General features: G+C 50.7%; 1 protein-coding gene across 2 annotated transcripts; it reads left to right on the plus strand.

Moving 5' to 3' along the window:
• The first annotated feature begins 6 nt into the window (after positions 1-6).
• CSNK2A2 (casein kinase 2 alpha 2) lies at positions 7-27,104 on the plus strand. Of its 2 annotated transcripts, none has more exons than XM_039721226.1 (12): positions 7-174; positions 378-489; positions 11,232-11,333; positions 12,055-12,105; positions 18,308-18,367; positions 20,354-20,437; positions 21,303-21,413; positions 21,628-21,729; positions 22,044-22,144; positions 22,824-22,972; positions 23,159-23,252; positions 26,661-27,104. In XM_039721226.1, exons 1-11 carry the CDS (start codon positions 71-73, stop codon positions 23,233-23,235), a joined length of 1,053 nt encoding a protein of 350 aa, XP_039577160.1. In that variant the 5' UTR covers positions 7-70; the 3' UTR covers positions 23,236-23,252; positions 26,661-27,104. The 2 variants fall into 2 exon arrangements, with proteins under 2 accessions (XP_039577160.1, XP_039577161.1); XM_039721227.1 differs by lacking the exon at positions 7-174 and adding an exon at positions 218-236.
• Positions 27,105-27,351: the final 247 nt, after the last annotated feature.

A 27,351-nucleotide genomic window follows, 5' to 3' on the forward strand; every position in this document is an offset into this window, starting at 1 on the left:
CCTCGCCGGCCTCCCGCGCCGGCCCCGCGCCCTCCTCCTCCTCCTGCTGCAGCCGCCGCCCGGCGCCGCCATGCCCGGCCCGGCCGCCGGCAGCCGGGCGCGGGTGTACGCGGAGGTGAACAGCCTGAGGAGCCGCGAGTACTGGGACTACGAGGCGCACGTCCCGAGCTGGGGGTAAAGCGCCGTGCGGGGACCCGCCCTCCGTGCCGCGGGAGGGCCTCAGCCCCGTGGGGAGGGTTGGTTTCCTGCTCCCCGCTCGGGTGTCCCGGGGGGCTGCGGAGGGGGCGAGGCTGGGAGGGGACCCCGCTCCCCGGCCCCTGCCCCGTGCGTTAGCCACTCTTCCCCCACCGCCGCCTCTCTCCTCTTGGTGCCCGCAGCAATCAGGACGACTACCAGCTGGTTCGAAAGCTCGGCCGAGGGAAGTACAGCGAGGTCTTTGAGGCCATCAACATCACCAACAACGAGAGGGTCGTCGTGAAGATCCTCAAGGTGAGTATCCCGTTGATGATGTAGAGACTTGTGGTGCCTGGGAGCGAGAGAGAGGAGCTGGGTTGGCAGGGCCAATGAACTGTTGGCTCTTCCTTCACCCCTAAACTCCTGTTTTCTCGTTAAGGACCTTGGGATGGTGTGTTTGGAAATGGATTTGGTGTCTTGCATGCTGTAGTGATCTTTTGATGTCTCCACCCCTCCTTGTCCAGCGTAGCTCAGGGCTGAGTTCCTCTGGTGGGGGAGAGCTCTGAGTCCTGACATTTGAACAGCGTTGCGTGTTCTGCCTGTGTTTGGCAAATTGTATCTGGCAATGCCTGTCTAAAACAGCCCAGGGACTGCCATTTCAACAGGAATGTGAAGCCTGGAGGGGGGAATCCTTCTGTTAATCTCTAGACAGCCAGCATGTGGCCTTTTCAGAGCCAGGCTGTGGGATGCTCAGCAGTTAAAAAGCACCAATATTTTATATCCAGTCCTTTAGAGGATCTGATGTGGAAAAGAACTTCATCACAGCCAGACTACAAACACTATGGAAACTTGAGAGGGCTCAAGGAGTTTGGCAGTGTTGGTGACCTGTGTGCTGGTGTGGTGACCCAGGTGGGGTTGGGCTGTGGGGACCTTTGTGCAGCACTGGGAGGTGGTTTGGGATGGCTGTGCAGGGGTTATTCACTGCAGGGCATGTCTCACCGTGTGGGACACTGAAGCAGCAGCTCACAGCAAGCTGTGCTAACTGTCCTAGCAGTGATCTCAGGGCAGGCAGGGGAGTTAAGACAGAGATGAAAGGTTAGAGTTGCAGTATGTTTGGTTCTGGCTTGGCTGACACTTGCGGCTGTCACTTGTTGGACCAGCAACACTTGTCACTTGTTCCCCAAGAGCACGTGGGAGCCAGTGTCTGACCATGGGTGTCCTAAGAATTTGGGCACACATTCATCCACACCGTGCAGGGGGGTCTGAACTTAACGTGCCCCTGGAGCCACTGAGAAGAGCAGCTTTCCAGGACGTGCATCCCTGCAGGGCTGTAGCCTGAAGGCATTCACTAGATCCACTCGGATACCAAGTCTGGCTGTCTCTGCTGACATTCCCACTCTCACTGTGCCTGCTTCCTCAGGATCTGCCTTAGCTTCCCTAAGAACTTGTCATGGTTTGTCCAGCCAGCGCTCCTGGGAAAGGTCTGATCTTCCATCTGCCTCTGGGAGGAGGCACACAGACCCAGCTTGGGCTGTGGGCAAGGAGGTGGCCAGGTGAGCTGTTGGGGAGAGCCTCTGTGGCTGAGCCTGACGTCAGGGCAGAGTGCTGAGGTTCACGTGTCCTTGCCAAGCCAGGTTCCTCTGGCATGCTCCCCCTCCTTTGGATGCTTGCTGTGGTTTGGTGTTTTGTCTTTTTTTAAGCAGATGCAGGCAGAAGTTTTTGCTGTGACACAGTAGTCACAAGTGGCAAGTGCAGAGCTGGATTTTACAGCAAGATGCCTTGTGGCTGGCCTGGGGAAACTGTGCACTTGTGTGTGCTGCTCTGGAGCCCTTGATGGCCTCTTTGGGACTGCTGTGGTTTATTGAGATCCTAGGTCTTGTCCCACATAGAAAGGCACCACGAGGCTGAGGGGAGGCTGCAGGGAAAGTCATCAGAAGCCCTGCTCCTTGCCTCTGCCCAGCCCAAAGAGCCTCCCCTGGAGCCATGCTGCTCTGCCTGGGGCAGCTGAACTCTGTCACTTCTGGGGAGCCTGTCAGCCTTGGACAGTGAGTCAGCTGGCAAGAGCCATGAGGGCAGCTGGGTGCTCCTTCTCCTTGGGGCCTGAATGTGTTGCCTTAATGCCCTGCAAGCAGGAGACTGGATTGTCCCAGATAGGAAGCGGGTGGTGTTGCCACTGGTTCCCCTGGCTCTCCCCACTTGCATTAACATGCAGACAGCATTCCTGTGAGTGAGCAAGGAAAAGCAGAAGGTCCAGATAAATAAAGATGAACTTTCTCCTCAGTGGAAAGTGGGTCAGTGAGAAGGGAGTTTCAGAGCACCACGTTGTGTACATTATGAAAACCTGTGAAGTGTGGCAATAACATCACTCTGATCTGTGGAAAGTGCCTCTGGTTTCCTGTAACTAGACTCAAAACTTAATTGCAAACATAATTGCATGTATCTACAGGAGAGCCGTAGCAAAGGGGCTCAATGTCTCTGTTCCTCCTAACGAAAATTTGGATTCTCATCTGTGAGATGAGAAATGCAACCAAAAGTCTTCAGGTTTTTGTGTGATGCAGGGATGGGTCAAAGGGAAGTACCATGGTTGGGCAATGGATGCAGCTGGTTAGCTCTGTTGCTTCTTTCTCTTTAACATTTTTTTGAGAGTACAGTTTATGTTAGGTGCTAGAGTGAGTTTTAGGAAGAGTCACTGTCTTGATATCTCAGCTTCATGGGAAGTCACTGGTGTGTGTTCCTAGCCTTTGCTCTCTGAAGCAGCTTGTCCTTACTGAGCTCAAGCTAGCCCATTGCAAGTACTTCCCCTGCTTTGTGTTGTATTACCTGAACATCTTGTACCATCCTCCACAGAGGTCAGGAAATTTTATCACCCTTTATGCAGAACTGAGCCACAGAGATTTCCTGTGTGACTTTGGGCAAGTCCCTTAGCCTCAACAAAGCTGAGACTAGAGCATAGGTCCTGCTTTAGGGCTGCATGAGGGAGATAACTGCTCTTCCTCTTAGGGCAGCCACTTGCCTGGTGTGTCTGTAAGTGCTCCATGAAGACTTCAACTTTGGACAAGGCCAGGGAGCTGAGGGCGCAGGTTGGTACCACTGTGCCCTCAGCCTTTTGGGCTTCCATAAAGCAAGGTGTCCTGTTTCCCTTGTCAGTACCCAACGTTTCCTTTCAGTTCTGATACCCCAAGTGCAGAACCAGGCATAATCCTGCAGGAAAATGGGATGTTGTTAGTTGTGGTCATAATATGTATCAGCAAAGGAGGAGAATTAAGATCATGCAAATGGCTTGGACATTACCATTTTCTGGATCAAGTGCCTTACAAGTATGATGCTCTTAATGTCACTTTTCCTGGGAAAATTCTGCAGCTCTTTTTTAAAAAGGTAAATGAAGCAGGCAGGCTGCTTCTGCACTGCAGCAGGACATCAGGATGCACTGTGTAGGATGGTGTGTGCAAAGCAGTGGGGCAGGAGCCTGGTTTGCCACACAAGCCATGCCCTGCCCAACATCCTCCAGAAGCTTTTATCTTGAGCAGTGAGGCAGAGGAAACTCCCCCCCTTTTCAGTGTATTCAGGGAGCAAAAGTGAGAAGGTTCTTAAGTGTGGGGACTCTGCACTGACCTTGCTACCCCTCAGGTTAGTAGGGCATGGAGTCAGCCAGCATCTGTGCTGCCCAGTCCCTCACTGGTGTTGGAGGTTCCTGTCTGCTTTTTGATCTGGCTGGCCTGGGTACAGCTGTGGCCCTGCTTCCTGCCTGCCTTGGGGCAGCCCACGCCAGGAAGGGGGAGTGTGTGAAGGCGTTCTCTACATGTTTTCATGTCGTGCTTAAATCTGACGCTAAGTTTTGACTCCCAGGATGAGGCCTGACATTCCTCAACGTGTACAAAGGAAGTTTAAGACATCCTTGTTGCCAGTGAGTCATGTGTTGCCTACATCCAGTGCAGGTATCTGAAGCACAGCTCTCTTCCATGTCTTACCACACAGAAGTTTTTGATGGACTGCAGAGGTCAGTCTGTGCTGTCTCTTTGATTAAATTCTCATTTTGTTTTTCTGCTAATGCAGCTCTAAAATGTCTCCCAGCATGCCTTTAAAGTGAATCCTCTGTTCTGGGGTAACAGTGTTCTTGGAGGATGTGAACAGTGTTGCAATTTGCCTCTCTAAAACCCAAAGGCTAACTTTTCACATTGCTTGTGACTGCTACAGGTGATACCATGTAGAGAGAATGATGCTGTTATGAAGAGTTACCTGCAGTTAGTGCTGGTGCTGAGTGTTGGCTGTACCACCTGTGTAGGTGTGTCCTTCACCTCCCAGTGTCAGGTACTGCCTCCATCCCTACTGCACCATGGGGGTGGAGATTACAGCATCCATGTTAGCAGGTCTCTACAGGAATCAGGAGTCATCCTGCTTTTGTGATGCACCCGTGTGTCCGTGTAAGCTCTACTTGCCTGCAAAGCATTGAACCCATCAAAAAGAGCTGTTTTGTCTCCTAGTGTGGTTACTCTGCATAGGCACAACATGGGTGGAGGTGGGGGAAGAATGCAGATGCAAGGAGAGGGACCAGTGAAATGGAGGTCCTGCAGCAGTGATGAAATAGCCTTTTTCTCCTTTGGTGGCTTTTGTCCCTCTGTGCTGAGTCCATGCACTGGAAATTTCAACCATGTACACGGTTTCACAAGTGCATTCTTGCTTCTTTGGCTTTGTTTTTCCCCTGTTCCCCCATTTGGGCTGTGTGAACCCTCCAGAGCTGCTGCTTATACCAGGCACTCTTGGAAGATCCTGCCAGTGCTGAACTCCAGTTATCACTCTAGCTAGAGTGATAGTTGGGATGGTGGCTCTGCCAAGTTTTCTTCTGTCTCTACAAGCTTTAGAGCCCACATACATCAGCTTGTTCTAGAGGGAGGCTGACATGACTCTCATGCTGGTGTGCAGAAGGGATTGCACAGGGAAATAGGATTGGATGCTGTTGGTCCCTCAGGCTGGAGCTTTTGACTGCATCAGTGACCTTCCACCAAAGCCGTTCAATGCCTGCTCCTGGTAACTCTGTCTCTTGCTGCTCCTGCATTTGCATGCACTGAATCAGCTCCCCCTGGCCCACTTCCTCCTCTGGCAGTCTTGAAATGAGCCCTTTTGCAAGAGAGATGGGTACACAGCTCTTGTCTTTCAAACACCAGTTGCCCACAATGAGCTTGGCAGAGTTGGCTGCTGGAGTCCAGCCTCGTGTGAGCTGAAACCAAGTGGGGCAGTACTGGGTGCCCTGCAGAGAGAGGCCTGCAGATGCAGCTGGTGGCTCTCGTGGTGGTGGTGGTGCAACACCAAGGAACTGATGAGCTGCAAAGCTGCAGCTCCCACGTGGAGAAGGGTGAGATACAGCCTTGTGTCTGTTTGCAGGGGCCTGAAGGAATGATTCCCATCCCATGGAATGGTGGTGGGGATCAGGGCTTTGTCCTCACATTTTTCCCTTTTAGTTGCCTGCAGAATTCTTGATGCATCATGGGCAGTTCTGAAGCCCCAGGAGGGCTGTTTTGGGGTGTGCCATGTTGGAATGAAAAGGATTCTGAAGGAAAGTATGAAACTGCCTTCAGAGTACATGCTAGGATATTCTACCAAACTTAAGTATATTTTATTTAACTAAAAAAGCAATAGTACTTTTGTACTTTCAAGATATGTTTGTCCCCCCCTCTTTTCTAAAATTCAAGAGCAGCTCAGAAAAGTTTGAATTTCCACAATGGAAGTGGAACTTACAGAATGTTAACATAAGTGGGCTCCTCAGTTTTGTAGCTCTTTGGAATATGATTATTTGGTTTCCCAGCTGATGTCTGGCAAAATAAGCAGAGCTGCTCTGAAGCCAATTTTCCTATTGAGCAATTGGTGTCGGGCTTTATAGGCCGATTATTGTGATCCTTTTGATAATACTTGCTAGAGACAAATGAGCTTCTAGTGCCAGCTTTTAAATGTTCAAAGCCTGTGACAGGGATGCTGCTCGAGCCTTTCGCTGGTCCTGGACATTGTGTGTTCACATCTCCCTGCTTGTTCACTGGAAGCATCGTTGTATTTCCAGGCTGTTCAGGCTTGGTAAGCAAAGAATTGATTTTTTTTTAATAGGGTGGTGGAATACATTGCTTTAGTTTCTCATGGATTTGTATCTTTTGACTGCTAAACCTTCTTTCCTGCTGTGCTAACCCCAGTTTTGTTTCAGAGCACCTGCTGGGCAAAACCCAGCACCTTCTGGGGTTCCTTCAGAGCAGCATGTGTGCTCCTCAGCTGGCAGCATGTGTGTGCTGCTGGGCTGCCTGCTCTGGGCTAGTGTAAAATGATTTTTATGCTTTGGACTTAACTCGTAGTTCACATGCTCCTGGTCTCTGCTTTTCTTTCACAGCGAGAAAATGCATAGAGAACTTTGGATAATAAATCTAATCTCTCTTTGCTTGAATTCAAGCAATGGGTTCCCAGGTTGTTGGGGAAGGCTGGAACTGGAGCATCTGACAGAACAGTGCTTTAGAAACCAAGCAAAAAGATGTTTAACCAGGCAGCCATTTATTCATTCAAGACAGGAAGTGATGGTTGCAGTCTTTTATTTAAAGGTTTATTTTAACAAACAATGTTAATTCTCCCAGCTGGTGTTTGCTGCAGCTGGACTCCTTCCCTGCTTATAAGTTTACATGATCCTGTGGAAAATGGCCCAGGATCTGTTCTCTGGGTCACAAAAAGGTGTTTTCTTCTGGATTTACCTGACTGCAAAGCTTATCATGTGACATTTCTCACCTCTGCCAAGGGATAGCTTTGCATGATGCTCCTCAGTCTTTGGGCAAAGAGAGTTTGAATAAGTGGTCACTGTCACTGCCTCTTCTGCCTGACTGTCAAGTCTATTGAAGCATCTTTATCCATGTGGCTGGTAGGGTGGGAAACCTGCAGCCACCAAAGGATAGGTGGCTGAGAATAGTCAGGTGAGAGCTGCTAGGTCCAGCAGAGACCATCCTCCTGTGGCTGGAGGTCATCTTGTCCCTCTGCTCTGGGCACTCAGCGTAGTGGACAGCTGTGAGCTGCATGTTGTGTCTCCACAATCCACAGCCACAGTCCACAGCCACCTCACTTCCAGTTTGCCTGAGGAAGGAAGCAATTTTCTGGGAAACTGGAAAACTGGCTTGTGCTAGACAGTGATGTTGTTCTAAGGGTACTGATGCAGTTGAAGTAATTAAACCCCTCCCAGTGTAGACACGGTTAAACTGAGACATGTCTTTTAGCCTGGTTTCCTATGGAAACGAGTCTTACGCAATCCTGCTGTCTGTCAGCCTTTCTCCCCCTCCTCCCCCCAGTAGTTTTTGCACTGGTTGGCCAATTTCAACCAAATGCGACAGAAGTCTCCAAGCTGTCAAGTTTGCACAGATTTCACAGAAGTAGGTGTTTGCACAGAGCAGAGGGACTGGGTTGGAGCCCCTTTCAGAGGGAAGGGCTTTGACCCATACTGGTCACTGGAGAATCCCAGCATGGAGGAAAGCTTTGAAATACCTCTGGTGTGGGAACAGATGGAGTTGGAGGCTGTACCTGTGTAAAACATTGCCTTGCAAACACAGGCAGATCAAACTCAGGAGCAGTTAATTTTGTTGTGGTGCCTGCTCCTTTCCTCTGCTGGAAATCCCCCTCCCTGTGCAGGAGGACTGGCCTGTGTAGGAAGCACAAGCTGAAATGCTGCTGTTCATAGCCTGGTTTAATAAAATAGCCTTAAATGAGTATTGTTAAAAATACTCTGGCTGCAAGGGCTGGTGTTTTAGAAGCTATCCCTGCTGGGAGAGGCAGATGGTTGGAGGCCATAATAGCTTCAGTTCACATTTAATCCATGTGTGTTTGGAGTCAACATCCTTGGAGAGACAGATCGGGTGACTCTGAGAGACAGTTGTAGCAACCCAGACTTAATCCCAGTGCGTGGCTGATATGCTGCTGCCAGCCTGTAGTTTCAGCTGTACTGGGCTCTGGGACATGAGGGAAGTCAGCAAAGTTTCTCTGGTTTGAACAGTTATCCCCAGTGCAGTGCTGGCCATGTGCTGGAGTGGTTTGCACCAAGGTGTTTGACTTGCCAGATGCAAGAGCTTGGGCTTGGAATTGGTTACTGGGCAAAAAAGGAACCCCAGTGATGTGTCCTTGGATACCACAGTGTCTGCAGCTGTGGCTGGAGCAGTGGTGTGGGACCCGTGGGTAGGGGGTGGCGTGAGCCTGGGTAGGCAAAAGCTGTGTGGGATGGGGTGCAGGCCAGCAGTCACCACTGAAAAGGGAAAACTGTTCCCCCCCATTGCTCTCTCTGAGGACACTCCTAGGCAATGGCTTTTCCTCTGAAATGACTTCAGCCTGTGGCATTTCTTTTGCCTCATCCTTGTTTGTTAAGTGGTGGAAAACCCCACTCGGAGTGCTGGCTGCATGTGGGGAGAGCATCTGAGGATGCAGAGCTTCCCAACCCCAGTCCTGCCTGGAGGCTTGTGGGGCCCTCATCCCTGCTCACAGCTGATGTGGGGCTGGTGTGACCAGCCTGGCCAGAGCTCTGCAGTCCTGCAGCTTAGCAGGAAAAAGTGCAAACAGCCAGTGGTTTTTAACTCTCCCTCTTCCTGAGACAGTGTTCACCCAAGTGTCTTCCCTTGGTGAAGTTAGAGATGCTGCTGGTGGTGATTATCTGCAGGCATTTCATTGAAAAAAAGACCAACTTTCTTCTCTCCTTTTTTCTAAAAGTCACTGATTTTGTCTGCTCTAGTGTTTTAGTGTGTGGTGGGTAAGGGTAGATTTCAGTAGAGATAATGTAGAGCATCATCTTCCCATCCTGCAAAAGGTGAAAGAAACATGTGGAAGTGACTGGAAAACAACAGCTTCTACCCCAGTGGGAGCAGTGGTTGCTATGGAAGGAGGAAAGGGAATCTTGGAGGGGTAGAGGGATATCTTCCCCTAGCTGATGCAAAAGACCCCTGAAATAACTGCAGTACAAAGGAAAAGGTGTTTTAGAGTGGGCTTTGGGTTCTCTTGGCTCTGTTCAGGGGCTGTTTCAGCTCCCAGTCAGGTGCAAGTGTTGCAGCAGAGAGGCTGGAAGGCATGTCTGTCATAGCCAGGCCATTCAGGGAGCACCTTCAGGATGTCAGTGCCTCAATTCCTCTTTGAAGTTCCTTGGAAAACAGCTTGTGTGTGCACAAGCAGAGTAACCAAATTACATCTTCTAATTCCATCTTGGCCTTCTGGTAAGATCTGTGCATGTGGGTGACACAAGGGCGGTGTCCATCTCCATGCTGACATAAATTAAATTAGTTCCTAATGAAGCATCCTCCTCTCAGGTTCCAAGATGTAGCCCTCACTCTTGCTGGTTTACATGCCCCTGCTCTGGCTGATTCTCCCTTTCTGTCCAAGAGCTCCAGCATTCTCTGGTACTGCCCTGGGGCTGTTGGCCACCCACTCCCCAGCAAGCCCTGCCCAGCACTGCTCCAGCTCTGGCAGCTGCAGTGCCCTTGCTGCCATTTTCCACAGTGGCTTTATGAGGTGCTGACGCTCCCTGTGCTGGCATTGGTGTTATTTTTGGCGCTTTGCTTCAGGCTGAGATTCTCATCTTTTGGCTTTAAAGTCTAGCTCATGCCTTTTAACTTGCAAGAGGAGAAGAGCAGGACTGGAATCTGAAGGTTTCAGCCACCTGAAGAGCCTGGAAATACAGCATATTTTATCACTTACATAAATGCCATATTTTCCCACTATATAAAACCTTCTGTTCCTTCTCCTATCTGCTCATACATTGCTGCCAGGGGTCTGAAAACAGGGATTGCCTTGGATTTGCCTGTAAGAGGAATATGAGTTGTACCATCAGCACTGTGTGGCCGTCATAGAAGTGGGAGGTTGTGGCAGAGGTGAGGTGGTGAGCATGAGCTGTTGAGCTCCTGTGGCTCCTTGTCCTTCACACAGATATCTGCTAACGTGTTACTTTGGGAAGGTGCCTCATACCTTTGCCATTCCTCATCACACACCAGATTCAGTGCCAGATGATGAATGTTTTGGAAAGATAGAAGTCTGGAGAGAAGTGCTTTCATCATCAGCCTCAGAGATGGGGCTTTACTAGCAAAGGGCTTTACCAGTCCCTGCAAGATGTCTCTGCAGTTCTTTTTCATGGTACTGGTGGGGAAGGAGGGGATGTTCCAGCTGTGGAATGAAAGACTGCTAGACTTGGTGACTTGCAGCTGATGCTGCCCACACTGGTCAATAGCCAAGGCTCATTAAAAAGTCTCACCTCTTATCTGCTCTAAACTGTCTCTATTTCCAGCAGGCATGGAGCTAGGGTTGTGCTGGGAGTGGATGAGTTACAGAAATGATCATTTGCATTGCAGTGAACCACTGGATCAGCAGAGTGTAAAAGCCAGCCCAAGCACTGAGCCTCTGCCTTGGGAGCAGCTGTTCTTTGTCACTCTCCACAGGGGGATGTCCAGAGGAAAGCTTACTTTGCAAAGAGGGCTCCTGAGACTGAGCAGATTAGAGGAGGAGTCAAAACTGTTTAAAATGTCTTTAGGCTTTAAAAATAATCATGGTTATGGATGCAGTTACATGCAGTGCAGTTGGCTCTGTGCATTTGAGGTGGTTGTAAGTGAGGCACAGCAGTGTCTGAGCTTACTTGAAATCATGGTGTTGGAGACTCTCAGGTTATCATTTCATGGGAAACAGGTTGAAAAGTGAAAGACTGGTTAGTGCTGGTAAGCAAAAGCAGAGGTAGGTCCACCATGCTTGTCCTGTGACTCCTGAGTGCACAACATGAATCAGTGTGCTGAGGTTACCACACAGCAGCCCAAGGTACTTTTAACCATGGTTACTGGAGTCACAGTTCTGTTTGTCTGGAGTGGTTTGATTGTCCCCCTGATGTGTGTAAGTGTTTCACAGATGAGGGGGAAATCCTAATTCATGCAAAGTGTCTGTCTCCTCTTTGGTGCTAAAAATGTTCCCATGTGAGGGTGGGAGCGGAGAGAGGAGGGGAGATGATGTGCTCCAGTCAAAATCAGTGGCAGAAATCACTGTTAATTTTTGAAAGGACTCTCACTTCTAATTTCTTTTGTCTATTTAAGCCAGTGAAGAAAAAGAAGATAAAACGCGAGGTTAAGATTCTGGAGAATCTCCGTGGTGGCACCAACATCATTAATCTGATTGACACTGTCAAGGATCCAGTGGTAGGTGCCTGTGTTGGGGGGTGTGCTGGGATTGCCTTCCCACCAGCTAAAGGCACAGGCTGGTTGGTTTGGTGGGCTCCTCTTCCTTTCAGTGTTCCCCAGACTCTTCAATACCCCTTCTGTGTCCTTTGTGAGTTGCCCTGAGGGGGGAAAGTTTTGAAGTCCTACAAATTTTCTGTAAGAAAGTAAAAGCCTGTAACCTTCTAAGGAAGGAGTGTCTGGAACCTAAGTACCAGCCAGGGCAACTGGATATTAAGCACTTTAATCCTTCTGGTTGCTGTCCTACCCAGTGACCAGCAGTCATGTCATGGTCTGCACTGCCAGTTCCCCCATTCCTGGGGAGTTTTCTGTGACTGGCAGCTGGCTGAGGGCTGTGACTCCCAGCCTGCTGGCAGCCCTGGAGAGGAAATCCTGCTGCAGTGTTGGCAGTCCTGGCTGACCTCTCTCCTGGGAGGAAGGCTGGGAGGCCTTAGCTCCTGGTGACACGTTTTGCCTTGCCCAGTGCTCTCTCTGCTCCAGGGTGAGGGGGGAGCAGCGCTGGCCAAAATGCTGAGTTGGTGCTCAGTGTGTGGGGTGTAAGCAGGGCTGCACTTCCCATGCCCTGCTCCCACCTTGCTGTCCCTAGTGAGGGCTGGGCAGGAAGCAAAGGCTTTCTCAGGTCTCTTGGAGCCAAAGAAAGGTCAAGTGTGTATTTTAAACCATGACTTTTTCTCTCTTGCAGTCAAAGACCCCTGCTCTGGTGTTTGAGTACATCAATAACACAGATTTTAAGGTGAGTTTGCCTGAGTGTAGAGGAGGGAGGCTTCCCATTTCTGTAAAACGCTGTGATTTTCATATAATCCTCAAGAACTGTGGGGGGAATTTAGAGTTTTCACAATTGTCAGCTTCACTTTTCTTTCTCCATGTAAATCAGAAACCTGTTAATGGGCTCTAGATGAAATGAGTTAAAAGGTTTGTGTGCTGAATGTCCCACTCTGAGGAGTAAGGTCAACAGGTTAGATATTCTTGACCCCTCTCAATTTAGTAATCACTGCTGTGCTATATATTCAGCCCAAGTTAATCCCTGAGCTGTAGTGCTCTGTTTACAGCAGTGCAGTTGATGTAGCTGGTGACACTGATTTATTCTGGAATCCTTCAGACCTGGGAACTGTGGGGTGCAGAGGCTGGAAAGCTCATCTCCCACTGCTAGTGGGCCTGGTAGTGGGGAATACATTTAAGAGCTTTTTTTTCCTTGTCTGAAGCTGTAGCATATTCCCTGGCTCTTCTGATGTCTGGGGGCTCCAAGGGATATTACTGTTCCCAAAATGAGTGTCCTTCTGTCTGAGTGCAGCTATAACTGCCTTTGCTTCCAAAATGCTTCTAGACCAAAGGGATCTATAATTAGCAGCCACACCTATCTTAATGGTATCTTTGCTTCCCCCATGTGAGCCTTTACCCTAAATCACTAAGTCAGTGGTAGAGAATTAATTGAGCAGTTGCCTTTAGAAAGCCAGCAGTCATCCCTCCTGTACCATTCAGGGATCTCTTTCTTTCCATGTTATGGGATGATGATTTTTTTCTTCCTTTCTGTCCCTGATCATTATGTAGGTACAGGTTTTGTAGGAAGCAGTTGTACCAAACACCTAGAGAAGGATCTTGGGCTGGTGTTGGTTATAAAGGAGGCAGCTGGCTCACAGACCAGCTCCTGCAGCCCTGCATGCTGAGGGGCAGCACAGGTAGTTTGTGTCCCCCTGGGGTGGGCCTGGTGAGCTGGATGCTGCCAGGTGGGATGTGTCTATGTAGGCAGAGCTGCAGCCATGAAGGTCTGAGTGCTGCCTAATCTCATGTAGAGATACTCTGCAGGAGCCACAATAACAGCAACTTGCAGCAGCATCTGCCCTGACAGCTCTGGGTGGGGAGAGGAGTGTTGCCTCCATCAAGTAAACAGCCATGAGAGGAGTGCTCTGGGGTGACCTTTCAGGGCTAATTAAAGCAGGTTTGGTTTGCCTGGGCTTTGTTGACATCAGCTGGGCTGTGCCAGTGCCTTGTGTGTTGGGAATGTCCCCCTGTGCTTCTGTGACCCACAGCCTCCCTTTAAGGCTGGTCCTAGAAGTTTTTAACTTTCTCTTTAGAGACCTTCTAAATAATTCATTGATTTTTGTTTTTAATACGGGTCTTGAGATAAGCTACACTGCTGAGGCAGTGGTGCACCTTGCTAAGGATTGCTTTGTGTGTCTCCCAAGTCAAAATGTGATTACACCACTCTGTCGTGTCCTTAGAGGAAAAAATTATCCTCAAGGATATCCCCCAGAAACTGAAATTGTCCATGAAGTGGAGTGTTCAGCAGTACCTTGGGGCTGGTGACCAGCAGGGACTCTTAACTGAAAATGCTGGGCTTGGAGTCCATGGTCCTTTGGCCATCCTGGCCACATGGAGAGCCAGGCTAGGCACTGCTGCAGCCAGTGAGGAGCACTGGACTGGCCACTGCAAAGTGACAGTGCTCAGCTCTGGCTGTTGCATCAGAAACAACTACATGAGCTTGCAGCAGACTTTTGTAGGCTCCTGGGAGAAAGTCTTGCTCCTTGGGGAAGTCCAAATTCACAGCTGTACAAGTCCAAGACAGAAAGTATTGATGCTTTTGATGCTGATTGGTACAAGGCAGGAATAACTTGTCTTGGGAATGCAAGTGTGTCCCCAGGGCATGCAGTGTGGCTTCTTGTGTTCAGAGCTTATTTGTAACCTGAATTTCCCTGGCTGTGTATGGGGTGTGTGGGTTGTTTGATGCTCCACTCCCATGAGCTGTCTGCCTGTTTGAGTAGGTTCTTGGGGCTGCAACTAATTGCAGATTATAGAGCTGCTTCTACTGGAGGTGCCTGTAGGTGTCTTCTCCTATATAGAAACTCCCAAGATGTCTCTTCCTTTGCTCAGAAGTGCCAAGCAGAGAGTACAGAGTATGTGAGACCACTTGTGTTGGTCTCAGCTTGCTCTGTACCTCCACATGTGAAGCAGCTGGAGAGCACTCAGTCATTGTCTCCCTGCTCCATAGTCCTTACCTCTCTGGGCAGCCCAGTTCTGCTGGAGTTAAGTGCCACACGAGCTAATCCAGATGACAAGGACTCTTCTCTTTGTCTGGATGTGGCTGTTGCTGATGTGCCCATCTCTGTGTTGGCATCTGGATTCAGCAGCACTGATGACAAGCAGCATGTCACTGGCAAATCACCTTCAGGGTGTGTGAGGGGTTCCCAGGGCAGCTTGTGTGGCTGAGGGCTGTGGCTCCCAGCCTGCTAGCAGCTCTGGAGGGGAAATGCTGCTGCAGTGCTGGCAGTCCTGGCTGACCTTCCCCCTGTGAGGAAGGCTGGGAGGCCTTAGCTCCTGGTGACACGTTTTGCAGGCAGCAGGTGGTTGCTGACCACTCCACAGGCTTTCATTTCTCTCAGTCCTGTTGGCAGTAATTGCTCACAAGCTCAGTTGTCTCCTTTCTGGAAGTTCCTTTCCTCCAGCATTATTATTTTTTTGATTTGATGCTAATACTTTGACCCCTTTGCCAGTTCAAATGGCAGAACACTGTTCATGTCAGTGCACCCATGGAAGTGGCTGCTGGGTTTCCTCAGCTCTCTGTGCCTGGGCAGAAGCTGCAGTTCTGTGGGATCCAGGCTGTGGCTGTGGGTGATCCCAGATCAGAAACACAAGCTTTTTTTTCACTATTCTTAAATGATGATATAAACAGGAGACTTAGGTGATACCTCCCCAGAGCTGATTACATTTTCTTAAATTACCTGTCTGGGTCCCTTCTGGCAGTGACAGCACTGTGCTTGCCAGGAGGATGAGCTGGAGCCGGGCTGGATCTGTATTCTGCTGTGTGAGGACAGCAGCTTGTGTGCAGGGTTAGTGTTTCTCTTCAGACCTGCTGCATTACTTGTCATCTGAGAGCATTCAAGCTCCCCACAGCAATTTGCCTTAAATGAAAGCTGCACTGCAGAGCCACATGCAGCTGAGGAACCATCAGCGAAATTAAATGTCTTTTGCTAATTGCTTTCAAACTAGAAATGAGGCGCCTGCACTTCAGCCACTGTCAGCTGTCGTGTATTTTGTAAGTGTAGCTGGTACTGTGCCTTTCACTGCCCAAAGAGGCAAATGGGGACAGAGACAGGTCTCGAGGAGCAGTTCTTTGGTTGGGTTTGCTCTAGCAGGTTTGGAGCTGAAGATGAGATTGGCAAGAAAGGTGAGCAAGGGAAGGTTACTTCAGGATGTTCATCTTGCTGGAGTTGTGTGTACAGTGGGCTTTTGAGTCAAGTCTTCCACTTCACCTGCATTTTGGTGACTTTTCAGGCCCAATTGCTGTGAGGGAAATGTGTGCATGGGTTTTATGCTTGTACATCCAGGGTTTGTTTAAAAAAAATGGTTGTTGCCCTGCATAAGCAATGCAGAAGTAGAAAATATTCTCCTCCCTTGTGTGGCTGCCAAGACTGGATGCTTTGGGAACTGTTTTCCTTTTTTTTGTCTTTTGTTGCTGCTGCTGCCCTGCACCCCAAAGCAGTGTGTCTCCTCACAGCCACCCTGTTGCTCTGCAGATGCTGCTTCCTGCACGTAGCCAGCTGTGTTGCTCACTCAAGGGAGAGGAATAAGCATTTAACTCCTGTCAGCCCCATGCTGGGGAAGTGTGTCTCTGCCTCCTCAGGCACTAACAGAATTGGTTTGTGGTTGCTTCTGTGATATGTGCCAAAATATCACCAAAAGCTGGAGAGGGGTAGTGGCTGCCTGTGGGTGGGTTTGGCCTTTCCTGGTGCTCTGTATGGAGAAAGGAGACCAGCCCAGGTCTCTGAGGCCTCGTGGGATCCTGAGTGCTGAGCAGATGTTTGAGCTGGGTCTGAGTGATCCCCACTGTGATGTTTCTGATAATCCTACTCCACAGAGACAGCTGTAAGAACAGAGCATGGGGCATGTCTGCAAAGGAGGTGTCTGTTCTGCCCTGCTAGGCTGGGCAAAGGGGATTTGGAGCCCACTGTCAAAGCCTGCCTGAGGCAGGTGCCTGTGCAGGACCCACGTGCAGTGGAAACCTTGGCTCTGTCCTTCAAAGCTGTCTGCATTCCTTGGCTGCCTGCAGGGCTGGGCAGGCTCCTGCAGGAACTTCCCTGTGGTGAGCAGAGCTGGGCACTGCTGGCCACGCTGCTGGCCTTGGCACTGACAGAGGTCAGAGGGGCTGGGTTTCACAGGCAGCTCTCCCAGGGAAATCTGCTGAATGCTGTTTGCCCAGCAGTGTTTGGGCTTACCATGGCCCAGTGCCGAAGGCCTTGAGCCAGGGAAGCAACAGTACTGACAACAGGTCTGAGAAGAGAGACACTGGTGACCTCCCTTCCATCCCCTTCCCACTTACAGGCAGGAGGAGGCAGAGAACCAGGGAATAGGAAAAATGAGGCCTAGTCTTGTAATGCCACTGCCTTTCCTGCCCTCCTCCTTCCCTAGGTGCATTGATGTTGTCAGGTGAAGTTGAACAGGGCAGTGAATGCCAGAAAGACATGTTTTACACATTTCTTACAGTGTTTGTAACCTAGGAAGCCATTTAAACAGACCTGGAAGGACTCAGCTGTCCTCTGCTGGCCCTGTGTCCTGCATCAGTTGTGCACAAGTCAGGAAATCCATCCCTGCTATGGCTCTGTAGCTTGTGGCTGTGTCTTTTTTTGCTCCCTGCTCACTTGTCTGCTTCACTGGGTTGCTCCAAAGCATTAGGATCATGCCAGCTCACAAGAATACAATGCAGTTGTGTCCTGGAGGCTGTTAAAGCTCTGTGTGTGTAAGTGACACTTGTATGTTGTCAAGTGATTTCTGATTTTGGGGCTGGGCAGGGGCTGTTTGCAGATGGCCCTCAGTAAGGCAGGAACCTGAGGATCTCAGCATGGGCCTGGAGGGGATCCAGGGCCAGAGCTGCTTCTTTGGAATGTGAATTTCAATCCCTTGCTCTGGGATTTTTCCTGAAGCCGCCAAGTGGTGCCGTGATGGACAGCGGGCTCCAGTGCTGATGCAATTGGTGATTTGTCTGAGCTGTGAGATGATCCTTGTTTGTAAGAAAGGGCAGGGAGGTCTGGTCCCACTGCTGCCCTGTGAGTGTCCTTCCTTGCCCTGCCCTGGCATCTTGCCTTGCTTTATCTGGAAGAGAGGACAACTCAACAAGGTTGGACTGACTCCACAGCCAGTGACAGATGCAGAGCAGAAGGCAAATTTTGGGCCAGCTGTGACCCGGTGTGGGAGCAGCAGGAAGATTAGTTTTCCTGTGATGGTGCTGGTGGCATGGGGCAGGTTAAAGTGCCCCCTGGAGCTCTGTCATTTCCACATGAGCAGCTGCAGGACACAGGAGAGGAGAGTGGTGGCAGTGAGCACTTCCCCACAACTCGAGTTGTGCTCTCCTTGGTCCCTATTCCTGTGCTCTTCAGTTGCATTAGCTTTTACCCTGGGATAGAGGAGGGGATAGAGCCCTGTGACTCTAAGGCTGGCTCTGTTCTTTGTGCTTCCCAGCCCCATGCTCCTTTAGATTGATGTTTTCCTCTCCCTGTCACACCCTGAACACCCGGACACCTTCCCATGTGTTCCCAGCCTGCCTTCTTTGAATGCTGCTGTCAGTGCTGACAAAGTCATCACAGTGACTTAACAACAGAAAGAAAGTCACAATTGTCTGTGCCTCCTCCAGAGCTTTTGCTCTGTCCCCCTTGGACAGACAGCCAGACATCTGCTGGAAAGTTGTGACAAGTGTGAATGATGCCAGTAGCATTTCACAGGAGCTCTTGCAACTTTTCTAGATTTCCTGGCAGGTCTGAGATAGGGAGAGCCCTCAGGAATAGTAGCATTCATATGGAATCTGGAATGGGTCAATTGTTGGAATGGGTCATTGCTCTGGAGTGAGCAATGGAGGCAGGTGGGGTATAGGAAATGAAACTATTCCAAATCTGGAGTATTTATTTTTTCTCTTTTTTCTTTTTCCTCCCTCCCTAAATCTGTTTCAGCAACTGTACCAGATCCTGACAGACTTTGATATTCGGTTTTATATGTATGAGCTGCTTAAGGTGAGTGACATTGCATGTGACAGTCTGGATGGGGAGACCAGGAATGAGAGTGGCTGTAGTGGGGCTCATGGGGCACTGCTGCTGAGAGATTACTTCTCTGGTGTTCAGTGCAGAATCTCAAGTCTGAGGAGGGTTTGGGAAGAGATTGGGTTACCTGGCTTGTTGATGTGAGGTATTGCAGCCAAACTGGGGGCCTTTGGTCACCTCCAAAGAGTCTGTGATTCTCTGAGGTCTGAAGTGTTTGTGATTGTGTCACCAGGTAGAGCAGTGCTTGGTCTCCCTATGACTCTTGCACCATTGGGCTGCTGTGAGGAAAATCAACTCCCAGAAAAACAGCCAGAGTCAGGACAAGGCCCTTGAGGCAGGGCTGGGGAGCTGTGATGCTGGGGAGAGTAGAATAGAGGGATTGGCAGCTCCAGGCTTTGCTGCAGTATTCAAATGCGGCCCCAGAAGGGGAATTCTGCCCTCTAGTTATGCCAGCTGTTACATGTAGCATCAGTATTTTCCTTTGACACCTCCCAGCCAAAGCTTTCCTTGCCCCTCTGATGAAAGGTGAGGAGTGCCCTAAATACCTCCCCTTAACTAGCCTAGCTTGCACTTCCCCATGGAAATTCCCTCAAGGAGCCATGGCAGGTCTGTGGGATGTGCTGCTCTGGCTCCTGGGGGTCTCCAGCTGCAGGACAGGGGAGGCAGCAGGGCACCAGGGAGAGCTGAGAGGTTTGACCCATCCCAGGGCTGTTCTGGCCTGACCTGCTGGAGCAGCAGCTTGGCTGTGCCAGGTCCTAGCAGCCACTTCTGGGCTGGCACCTCACAGCTCCCATGCTTCTGGAAATGAGTGGGACAGGCTAGGAAAGCCCTTTGTGCTCCAGGACTCGATGACTGAAGGAGAATTCCTGAAACAGATCCAGTGGGCTCAAGGGAGGCTTTCTTCTCTTGAGCCCCATGCTTGCCCACCTCTCTGCAAAGGAAGGACCTTCCTACTGGATGTTGGGAGTGAGCCTGAGGCAGCCTGGGATTAGGATGGGAGGGGTGATGAAGTTTAGTTGATACCTGACCCTTAGCAACACAAAACACTAGAAAAGCTTCATCCCTGGAAGCAGTTTGTGTAACCTGTTAGAGATCTCCTGGACTGGAGATCCAGCAGCACTGTTTGCTGTGACTCCTGTGGGCTGGGAGGCCACGTGTCACTGCAGGGCTGTTCTCTGCTGGGATGGAAGCTGTTGCCTCCTTGCTTCCCACTGTGGCACAGGCCCAAGGACAGCATTGCTTCCCTGGCACTGGTGTCTTGGATATTGAATGACTACAAGCTGTACCCTCTTTCTGTGCTGCTGGAGATGCCATAGCATCTGATAGATGTTGATGGATGGATCTCCCTCCCCTTGGAGATGAGAAAACAACATTCTCACCCCCTTGCTCAAGGGAACAGCTGCGCTGGGGGGGCAAGTGGTGCAAGGTCATGGAGCTGGGGAGCTTACATGTGCTCCTGCCTACAAGCTTGAAGCAGCTTTGCTCTCCCTCATGTGCTGTCACTTGCCTTTTTTAAGTGCAATTTGGCTTAAATCAGCAGGGCAGAGGTGACTTTCTAACTTGAGTGTGTTTTGGGACACAAGTGGAAAGCCTCATTGGAAGGCCATAAAACTGCATGCATGTAGGAATCATTCCCTTTCTAGGGAAGAGATCCTGACCTAGGAAGCACAGGGCTACCCAGGTTGGAGCACTGGGTGTCACCAGTTGGGACACCTCTCTGCATTGTGCAAGGAACACAGGGAACACCTGTGACTGCAGTAGGGCACAAGGTCCATACAGTCTTGTTGCCAGCTTGTCACTTTATCATGTGCAGCATAAGGACTGAAACTGCTCATTTCATGTGCCAGGGTTATGGCACTTCTTGTGAACTCCTGCTTCTGGCTGAGAACTGTCTGTTACAGTGGTAATGCTGTGCCCGTGGTTACAGCCATGTCTGTTGTGTGTGTCTGTGTCTGCCAGGCCCTGGATTACTGTCACAGCATGGGAATCATGCACAGGGATGTCAAACCCCACAACGTCATGATAGACCACCAACAGAAAAAGGTACTGTGACACCAGGGCTTACAAGCAGGGGTTTTCCAGGGAAACTGAAAACTCTACTGCCCCTGTACCCATAGCCCTGGCAGCTGCACATACCCCTCTAACCTTTCTTTACTGGCTCCCCTCCACCTATTCCAGCATCAGGAGATGGTCAAAGTCCTACAGGGAAGCAGCTCAGTGAGTGTTCATGGCTTCCTCACTGCTGGGTTGTGCTGGTTAGACCACAGGAAATGGGCAGCACAGGGGCCTACCCCACCTCATCATGGTATTTGTTTCCCAGTGAGTGCTGTGTGTGCCTGCCCCAGGGACCTGGAATTTGTGTCAAGGAACTACTTGGTGGTACACAAGTCCCTCTCTGTCAATCAGCAGTGGCTGTACAGGCAAGGCAAGGTGTATGAGGAAGGGAATCTCTTACTGGAGTCCTTCCCTAGTAAGCAGGTTGTCCATCCCTGCAGCTGTGGGGATGGTCTGCCTTGCAGGATGTGCTGAGCCCCTCCTACCCCATTTTCTGCTCTCAGTCTCCAGGTAAAATCAACACTGCCTTCAGCCCAGCCCTTCTAAACAGTGGGATAAGACTTTGCCTGTTCCCTAATACTCAAGGACCTGGTGGTGCTGTAAGGAGCCAGCTGCCCAGCAGTAAAAGTGTGCTTGGACTCAGAAGGCAGTGGAGCTGTCTAAGCTGGGCTTTGCTCCACCAGCTGAATTAGGGGAAAGGGAAAAACCTGATCAGAGAACTGCTGACAGCATCTGCTGTCCACAGAGGGCCTCCCTCCACCCTGGGCTCCACACTTGCATCAGGGGGTTGAGGTTTGGCCCGTGTGGCCACACCTGCCTGGCTGATGACTCTGTGTCTCTCCTGCATGCTCAGCTGCGGCTCATAGACTGGGGTCTGGCCGAATTCTACCACCCAGCTCAGGAATACAATGTCCGTGTGGCCTCTAGGTACTTCAAAGGACCAGAGCTCCTTGTGGACTACCAAGTAAGAGTCTGTCTCCTCCTTGCTATCTCTCCAGTGATAACACTTATGGCTGCACTTCAGCCACCTTTGGGTTGTCTGGTTTTGCCTGTCAGGGCATTGCCTGGGTTGGAGAGAGGCTGGCTGTGAAGTGCAAAGGCTGAGGCTGCCTGTGCTTGTGGGGAACCAGGCTGTGGTGAGTGTGCCTTTTCTGACAGCTTCTCCTTTTCTCCCTCAGATGTATGACTACAGCTTAGACATGTGGAGTTTAGGCTGTATGCTGGCAAGCATGATCTTCCGAAAGGAGCCCTTCTTCCACGGCCAGGACAATTATGACCAAGTAAAGACATTGTTACCTGGCTTACTTTGTGAAAAGTTTGTCCCCAGTTCATCTCTGTGTGTATAGTGGGGAGGCTCTGGGGATGGGGCTGCCAGGCTGGGAGGATGCTGCTGTGTTTAGTTTGAGCCATCTCTGATTTTGCTGCCTTGTGTAGGAAACTTGTTTTCTGCACATCTTGCAAAAGCAAGTTTCAAGGGAGAAACTCCTTCTGTCTGGATATTTCCAGAAGGAGGGCTCTTTGATTTGAGCAGCTCTGCCTCTGCAAAAAAGTGGTGGGCTGCCCTTCTGCTCTCTGAACATGCCTTTTGTTCCAGCTGGTTCGCATCGCAAAGGTCCTGGGCACAGATGAGCTGTATGGGTATCTCAAGAAGTACCACATAGAACTGGACCCGCACTTCAATGACATCCTGGGCCAGTAAGTGGAGAAGTGAAATGCTGCCTTTTTTTCCCTTGTAAGCACAGAGAGGGAGATAAACTGATATCTGTACCCTTGAGGCACTCTCAGCAAAGGCCTGCTTGATCTTCTGGATAACGGTGCTGCTTGCAGGCTTCACATCTAGCTGCTCATGCCATCTCAGGAAGTCACTGAAATGCAGGCTCTTTCCTTTTGTGTCTCCCATGATTCATGAGCCATCCCCTATTTCATCTCTCTCCTGCATGTTCACGTCCTTTAAGTGCAGATGTAGAAACTGCAGTTAAGTGTGGGCTGAGTGGCTCAGTCTTCCAGTTGAGATTTCTGAAAAAGACAGGTGGAATGGATGGAATAGTGAGGATAGCTTCTGTGAGGCTGGCTGGCAAGCTAGACCAGTTCTAGTCCCAAGAGTGTCTCCCTGCCTGCCACATGGTGTTGTCTAGTCCCTGTAGACAGAAGGGAATGTGCAGTGTTGTGCCTTTCCTGGCACAGGAGATCATACAATTGTGTGCATGAAGAAAAGGATTTTCCACCTTTGGCAGGTGTTTGCTGGGCAGTAACTTGTGCAAGGGAAAGCTGTGGGCTGTTTATCACTGCCACCTATACTTAGGAGAGGCTGGTGGCAGGTGATTCCCGTGGGACATCGGGGTAGTGCTGTGCAGTGACAGCTGGTCCCTTGCAGGCATTCCCGGAAGCGCTGGGAGAACTTCATCCACAGTGAGAACAGACACCTGGTCAGTCCTGAAGTCCTTGACCTCCTGGACAAGCTGCTGCGATATGACCATCAACAGAGGCTGACTGCCAAGGAGGCGATGGATCACCCCTATTTCTGTGAGTGTGCAGTAGCTGGGGTCAGCAGGGACGCAGTTGTGGGGGCAAATTTTGGCTCCCCACTCCGTAAAAACCTTAGCAGCTCTGTGGGGTTTCAGGGCAGTTTTCTCTGGAAGGATTTGCCTGGGTGGAGCTTCCGCTTTATTAAATACTGTTTCCTTTTCCTGCCTGGTCTGTCTCCTGCAGATCCAGTGGTGAAGGAGCAGTCCCAGCCCAGCTCAGAAAACGCTGTGCTCTCCAGTGGCATGACAACAGCACGATGAGGACTGGAAAACGACGGGTAATTCAAGATGTTTACAAATAAAAGCAAAACCTTCGGTCACACAGTGAAGGGAAAAGAACCAAGGACCCCCCCCCTCCTTTCCCTCCCCTTTATACTCGGCAGAAATCTAACCTTGGGGGGGGTCTTAAACCTCAGTTCCTCTCTGGTGGTTGTGGTTAATGTAACTCTAACCCTGTGGTACCAAAGCCCTGGGCAAATGGTCTTGCAAGAGCTAAATATGTAGTGATATCCCCAGGGCTCCACACAACTGATTCTGGTTCACATCTCTATGGATCCTTCTCTTCCTTCTCAGTCCAGCCTTCCCCACCATGCTGGTGGGGACAAATTGGTTGTTCCACCATCAGCCCTTAGCATGCCTCTTTCTAAACTTGCCTTTCTGACTTGTAGACTCTGAATGAACCAAATTCAGGCTGGGGGTCAGCAGGTGCAACTCTGTTTTGAGGTCCAAGTCTTTACTGCTCACTCTGGGCTTGAATTTGGCCCTTGAATTCCAGTTTCAATTGTGAATGCCGGGGTGGTTGGGGGGGGTGGGGGGGGAGTTTGACAAAAAACAATCCACAAACCCAGCAGCATCTCGGGATTGGTTTGGAGCATTAAAACGAAGGCACTGATCCGAGTTGCTGGGGAGAGGAGATCCCCCCCTCCAGTGTGTTTGACAAAGGCTCGCTCTGAGAAGAAACTCAATAGACCTGCTTTGGAAACTTGTGAATGTGAGGGCTGCTCTTGTGGCAGGAGAGGGGAGGGACTATCCAGACTTTCCCACCGAGCTCAGGAAAGTCAGTGTTGCAAGATTTCTTGTGATAGGTGTGCAACCACGTACCTCATGACGTGGCTCCCATGAGAATTCGTGCCAGACGCAGACTTGTGCCAGAGCACAGCTCTGGAGCGGTTCAATCCAGCACCGCAGGATGGAGGAGTGGAGAGGAGGCCAGGGAGGAGAGCACAGGGAGGGGGGAGGATCAACAAACAGTGGCGTCAGGGCGGGGGCTGTGCAGCTACTGATCCAGGCCTTGGGATCCCACGCAGTGTTTGAACAAAGTCAGCCATTTGTTGAATTCTGGGGTGCCGATCCTGTTGGGGGGTGGGGGGTTCGTCTTATGGGTTCTTTCATCAGATCCCTCGATGGCTTTATAGCCCCACAATTCACAGTTGCCTCCTCTACTTGTTCTGTGTGTAACTTCATCAAGTGGTTCTGGTGACACTCAAACCTAGACGCTGGAGATAGTGTTTTCCCACCAGCACCTAAACACAGAATTTCCTTCTGCGGCATTGTTGAAATAGTTAATTTTTTATAAGGTTGCAATGTTTCTATTTGAAACATCTGTTTACATTCCATATTCCAATAAAGTTCTATTGGCATCGACAGCAGGTCAATCCATTTGTATAATTCACTGAAACCAATAAATATCTATACGTCTGAACGTCTGCCGTCTCAAATCTATGGGATAGCCAGAAGGCCTGAGAGCTGGAGGCCTTGTCCCCTCCAGGAGGGCAGGTCAGCTCTTCCAGCCCCTCTTGTCTGTGTTTTTTTGGGATCTCTCACTCAGTCTTTGGTTGCAGTTCTTCCTGCTGTCAGCCCTGAGAGTTTCTCTGGGGCAGATTGTCTCTGCTGCCACGGGGCTGCAGAGGTGTGAGGGTCTGGCACAGCGTGGGGCTCAGCTCCTGTGCTCCACTGGCATCACACAGGCACTGCCTGAGGGACAGACCTGACTGCTGTTACCTGGTGGGTCAGACCAGGTCATCAGTGCACAGCTGGAAATTGGGGTTCTCTGCCTGTGTACCCCCCCTGCTCATCTGCTTTCAGCCTGCGTGGATGGCTTTGTCTAAAGATGTGCTGAGTAGGGAGTAGCTGTTTCCTTGCACCTGGGGACATGGGGACCATCCTGGGTGTCTGTGGAGCAGCCTGTGATTGCTGCCATCCTGCAGGGCCTCGCTAACATTTGCTCTCCTGCAGAGGCTGCTGAAGGCATTGGTGAGTGTTCCCAGCCCTCTCCTTCCATCTGCCCACCCTGGCTGCCTGGCCTGAGGGGCAGGGCAGTCTCTTGTGCTCTTACACTGTGCCAGTACCAGCAGGGTTGGTTTGGGGTTTTAATATCAAGTTTTGAACTGATTTTAAATATCTATTGAATTGCTCTATTGAGAAGTGGATGTTTCTCATGGCCTGTCCAAGTTGCTATGGGAGAAGCTTGTCTGTTTTCCAGCTCTTGTGTGTAGGCATTCCCAGCTTCTGGAGGGGCAAGGCAGAAGAGGTGGGGAGAAGAAAAATGAGTTGAGTGGGGGAACTTTGGTAGGTGAACACTGTTGATGAGTGTGCTGCATATAAATGCTTGATAGTGTCTGAACCTGATGGTGAAATTTCAAGGTGGTACTTGGGGAAGTGTCTGTTCTGTAAACCTGCGTCAGGAGTTCTTTCCTGGTACCCTCAAGCAGAGGAAGAGAGTTGCTCTTCCAGGGACTGAAGTGGCTTTCCCTGGTTGCAGTAAGCAGAGAGGCTGGAACAACCTGCCCCTTATCTCCCCACATCCCTACCCAGCTCTAGGGTAGGATGAGCAGTGACAGATTCATCCTGGAGGAAAACAGGAGCTGAGCAACAGTAGTCTGGGAATGAGGAGGGTGTGGAGTCTCCTGATCCCAGGGCAGTGGAGACATTTCACTGCAGCTTGCACCAATTTATCTGTGCAGCCAGTGGCTCTTCCAGCACTCAGAGCAGGAAATCCTTCTCTCCTCTGGACCTTAGCAAAGCATTCTCCTGGCTGTAAGGACAGCCCGGAGCTGGGGAACAGTGCTTTGTACCTAGTAAGTTAAGAGGACTGGGGAACATGTGTCTTCATCTGCTTTCTCCTAGAGAAAGTTAGGAGAGTCCTAGTGCATGTTCCTGGCCTTTCAGCTGGCCTGGCTCCAGCTTTCTAGCAGAGGTAGAGCATTGGTTTGGCCGAGTGCCTTGTAAGAGGAAAGGCTCAAAACTGAGTCCCAGCAGCCACTGAAGGATGCAGTAGGAAATGGATGCAGCAAGGAGCTTTGCCAGCTTGTCTGTTGCAAGTGTGCTGGGCACGATGGGTGCTTTTAGTGGAACTACGGGAGGTGTTTGTGGTAGTGGAGGGAAACTCCAAACAGTAGGTCATGGAAAGAGAGTCCAAACTTGTGTCTGGCTGTCCGCAGCAGCTGGACTGCATCTCTCTCTTGCCTTGCTCAGCTCTGCCTTCCTTTCTGCCCTCTTCCAAAGCAGGCTGAGGTTCCCTGCTGTCCCCAGATCCAGAGGGCCATGGAGGGTGCGCCTGGGCCGGGGTGGGGTGGCAGACCCGGGGCAGCGTGCCCAGCCATGGCCTCCTCACGGCGCTGGAGGAGCTCCGTGTTGAGCTGGCAGTGCCCCGCGACGCTCACTTCCCTCCTCCCGTCTCTCCTCAGGTCCGATGCTGTTGCTCCCAATTTTCCATAAGCAGAATGAGAACCAAATCAAACGTCCCATCGGCGCGGTAGAGCGACGGCGGGCGGACTGCGCGGCGCGGGCAGGGCTCAGAGCGGGGCACACGCCTGGCTGGACGGCACTCGCCTCGCTATGACCGCAGCCCTTCCCTCCGAGTGTTAAAGGTTCTTCTGCCTCTGTTTCCTTGTTGAGCTCTTCCTGACCCAGAAAGCGTGGAAATGTGAAGGGTGTGCAAAGCAGTTGTTGGTTAGTCGTTCCTTCCTCTGTTGCGGCTGTTCCCCCCCAACCTCTGATGGACCATGGTTAGACAGCTTGTGCCTGTCTCTTCCAGGACATGGGGGTTGCAGGGGATGTAGTATTGTGATGGACAGTTCTATACTATAATTAAAAGAATTCTATATTGTTGAATAAAAGTTTTAAAAGAAGCATGCAAGGAGGAGTATTCGGTGGGGAGGGAGCTGGAGAGTGCTGGCAGAGTGAGCTGTTCCTGTGCCCGGCTAGGACAGGCTGGGTGAGGAAAGCAAGAGAAAATTGTACCAAGTCAGTGTGGGCAGAGGCAGAGGAGCCACTTTCCACCTTTGGAGATATTTCTCCTTTCCCTCCTTAGGCCCCCACGCTCTTCTGAAGGTGCCTGCCTGGGTGCTGGCCTGAGTGCTAATTCTGGTACCTGTT

The sequence above is a fragment of the Passer montanus genome, unplaced genomic scaffold (genome assembly GCF_014805655.1).
Source record: "Passer montanus isolate IOZ18808 unplaced genomic scaffold, ASM1480565v1 scaffold45, whole genome shotgun sequence".
NCBI lineage: Eukaryota > Metazoa > Chordata > Aves > Passeriformes > Passeridae > Passer > Passer montanus.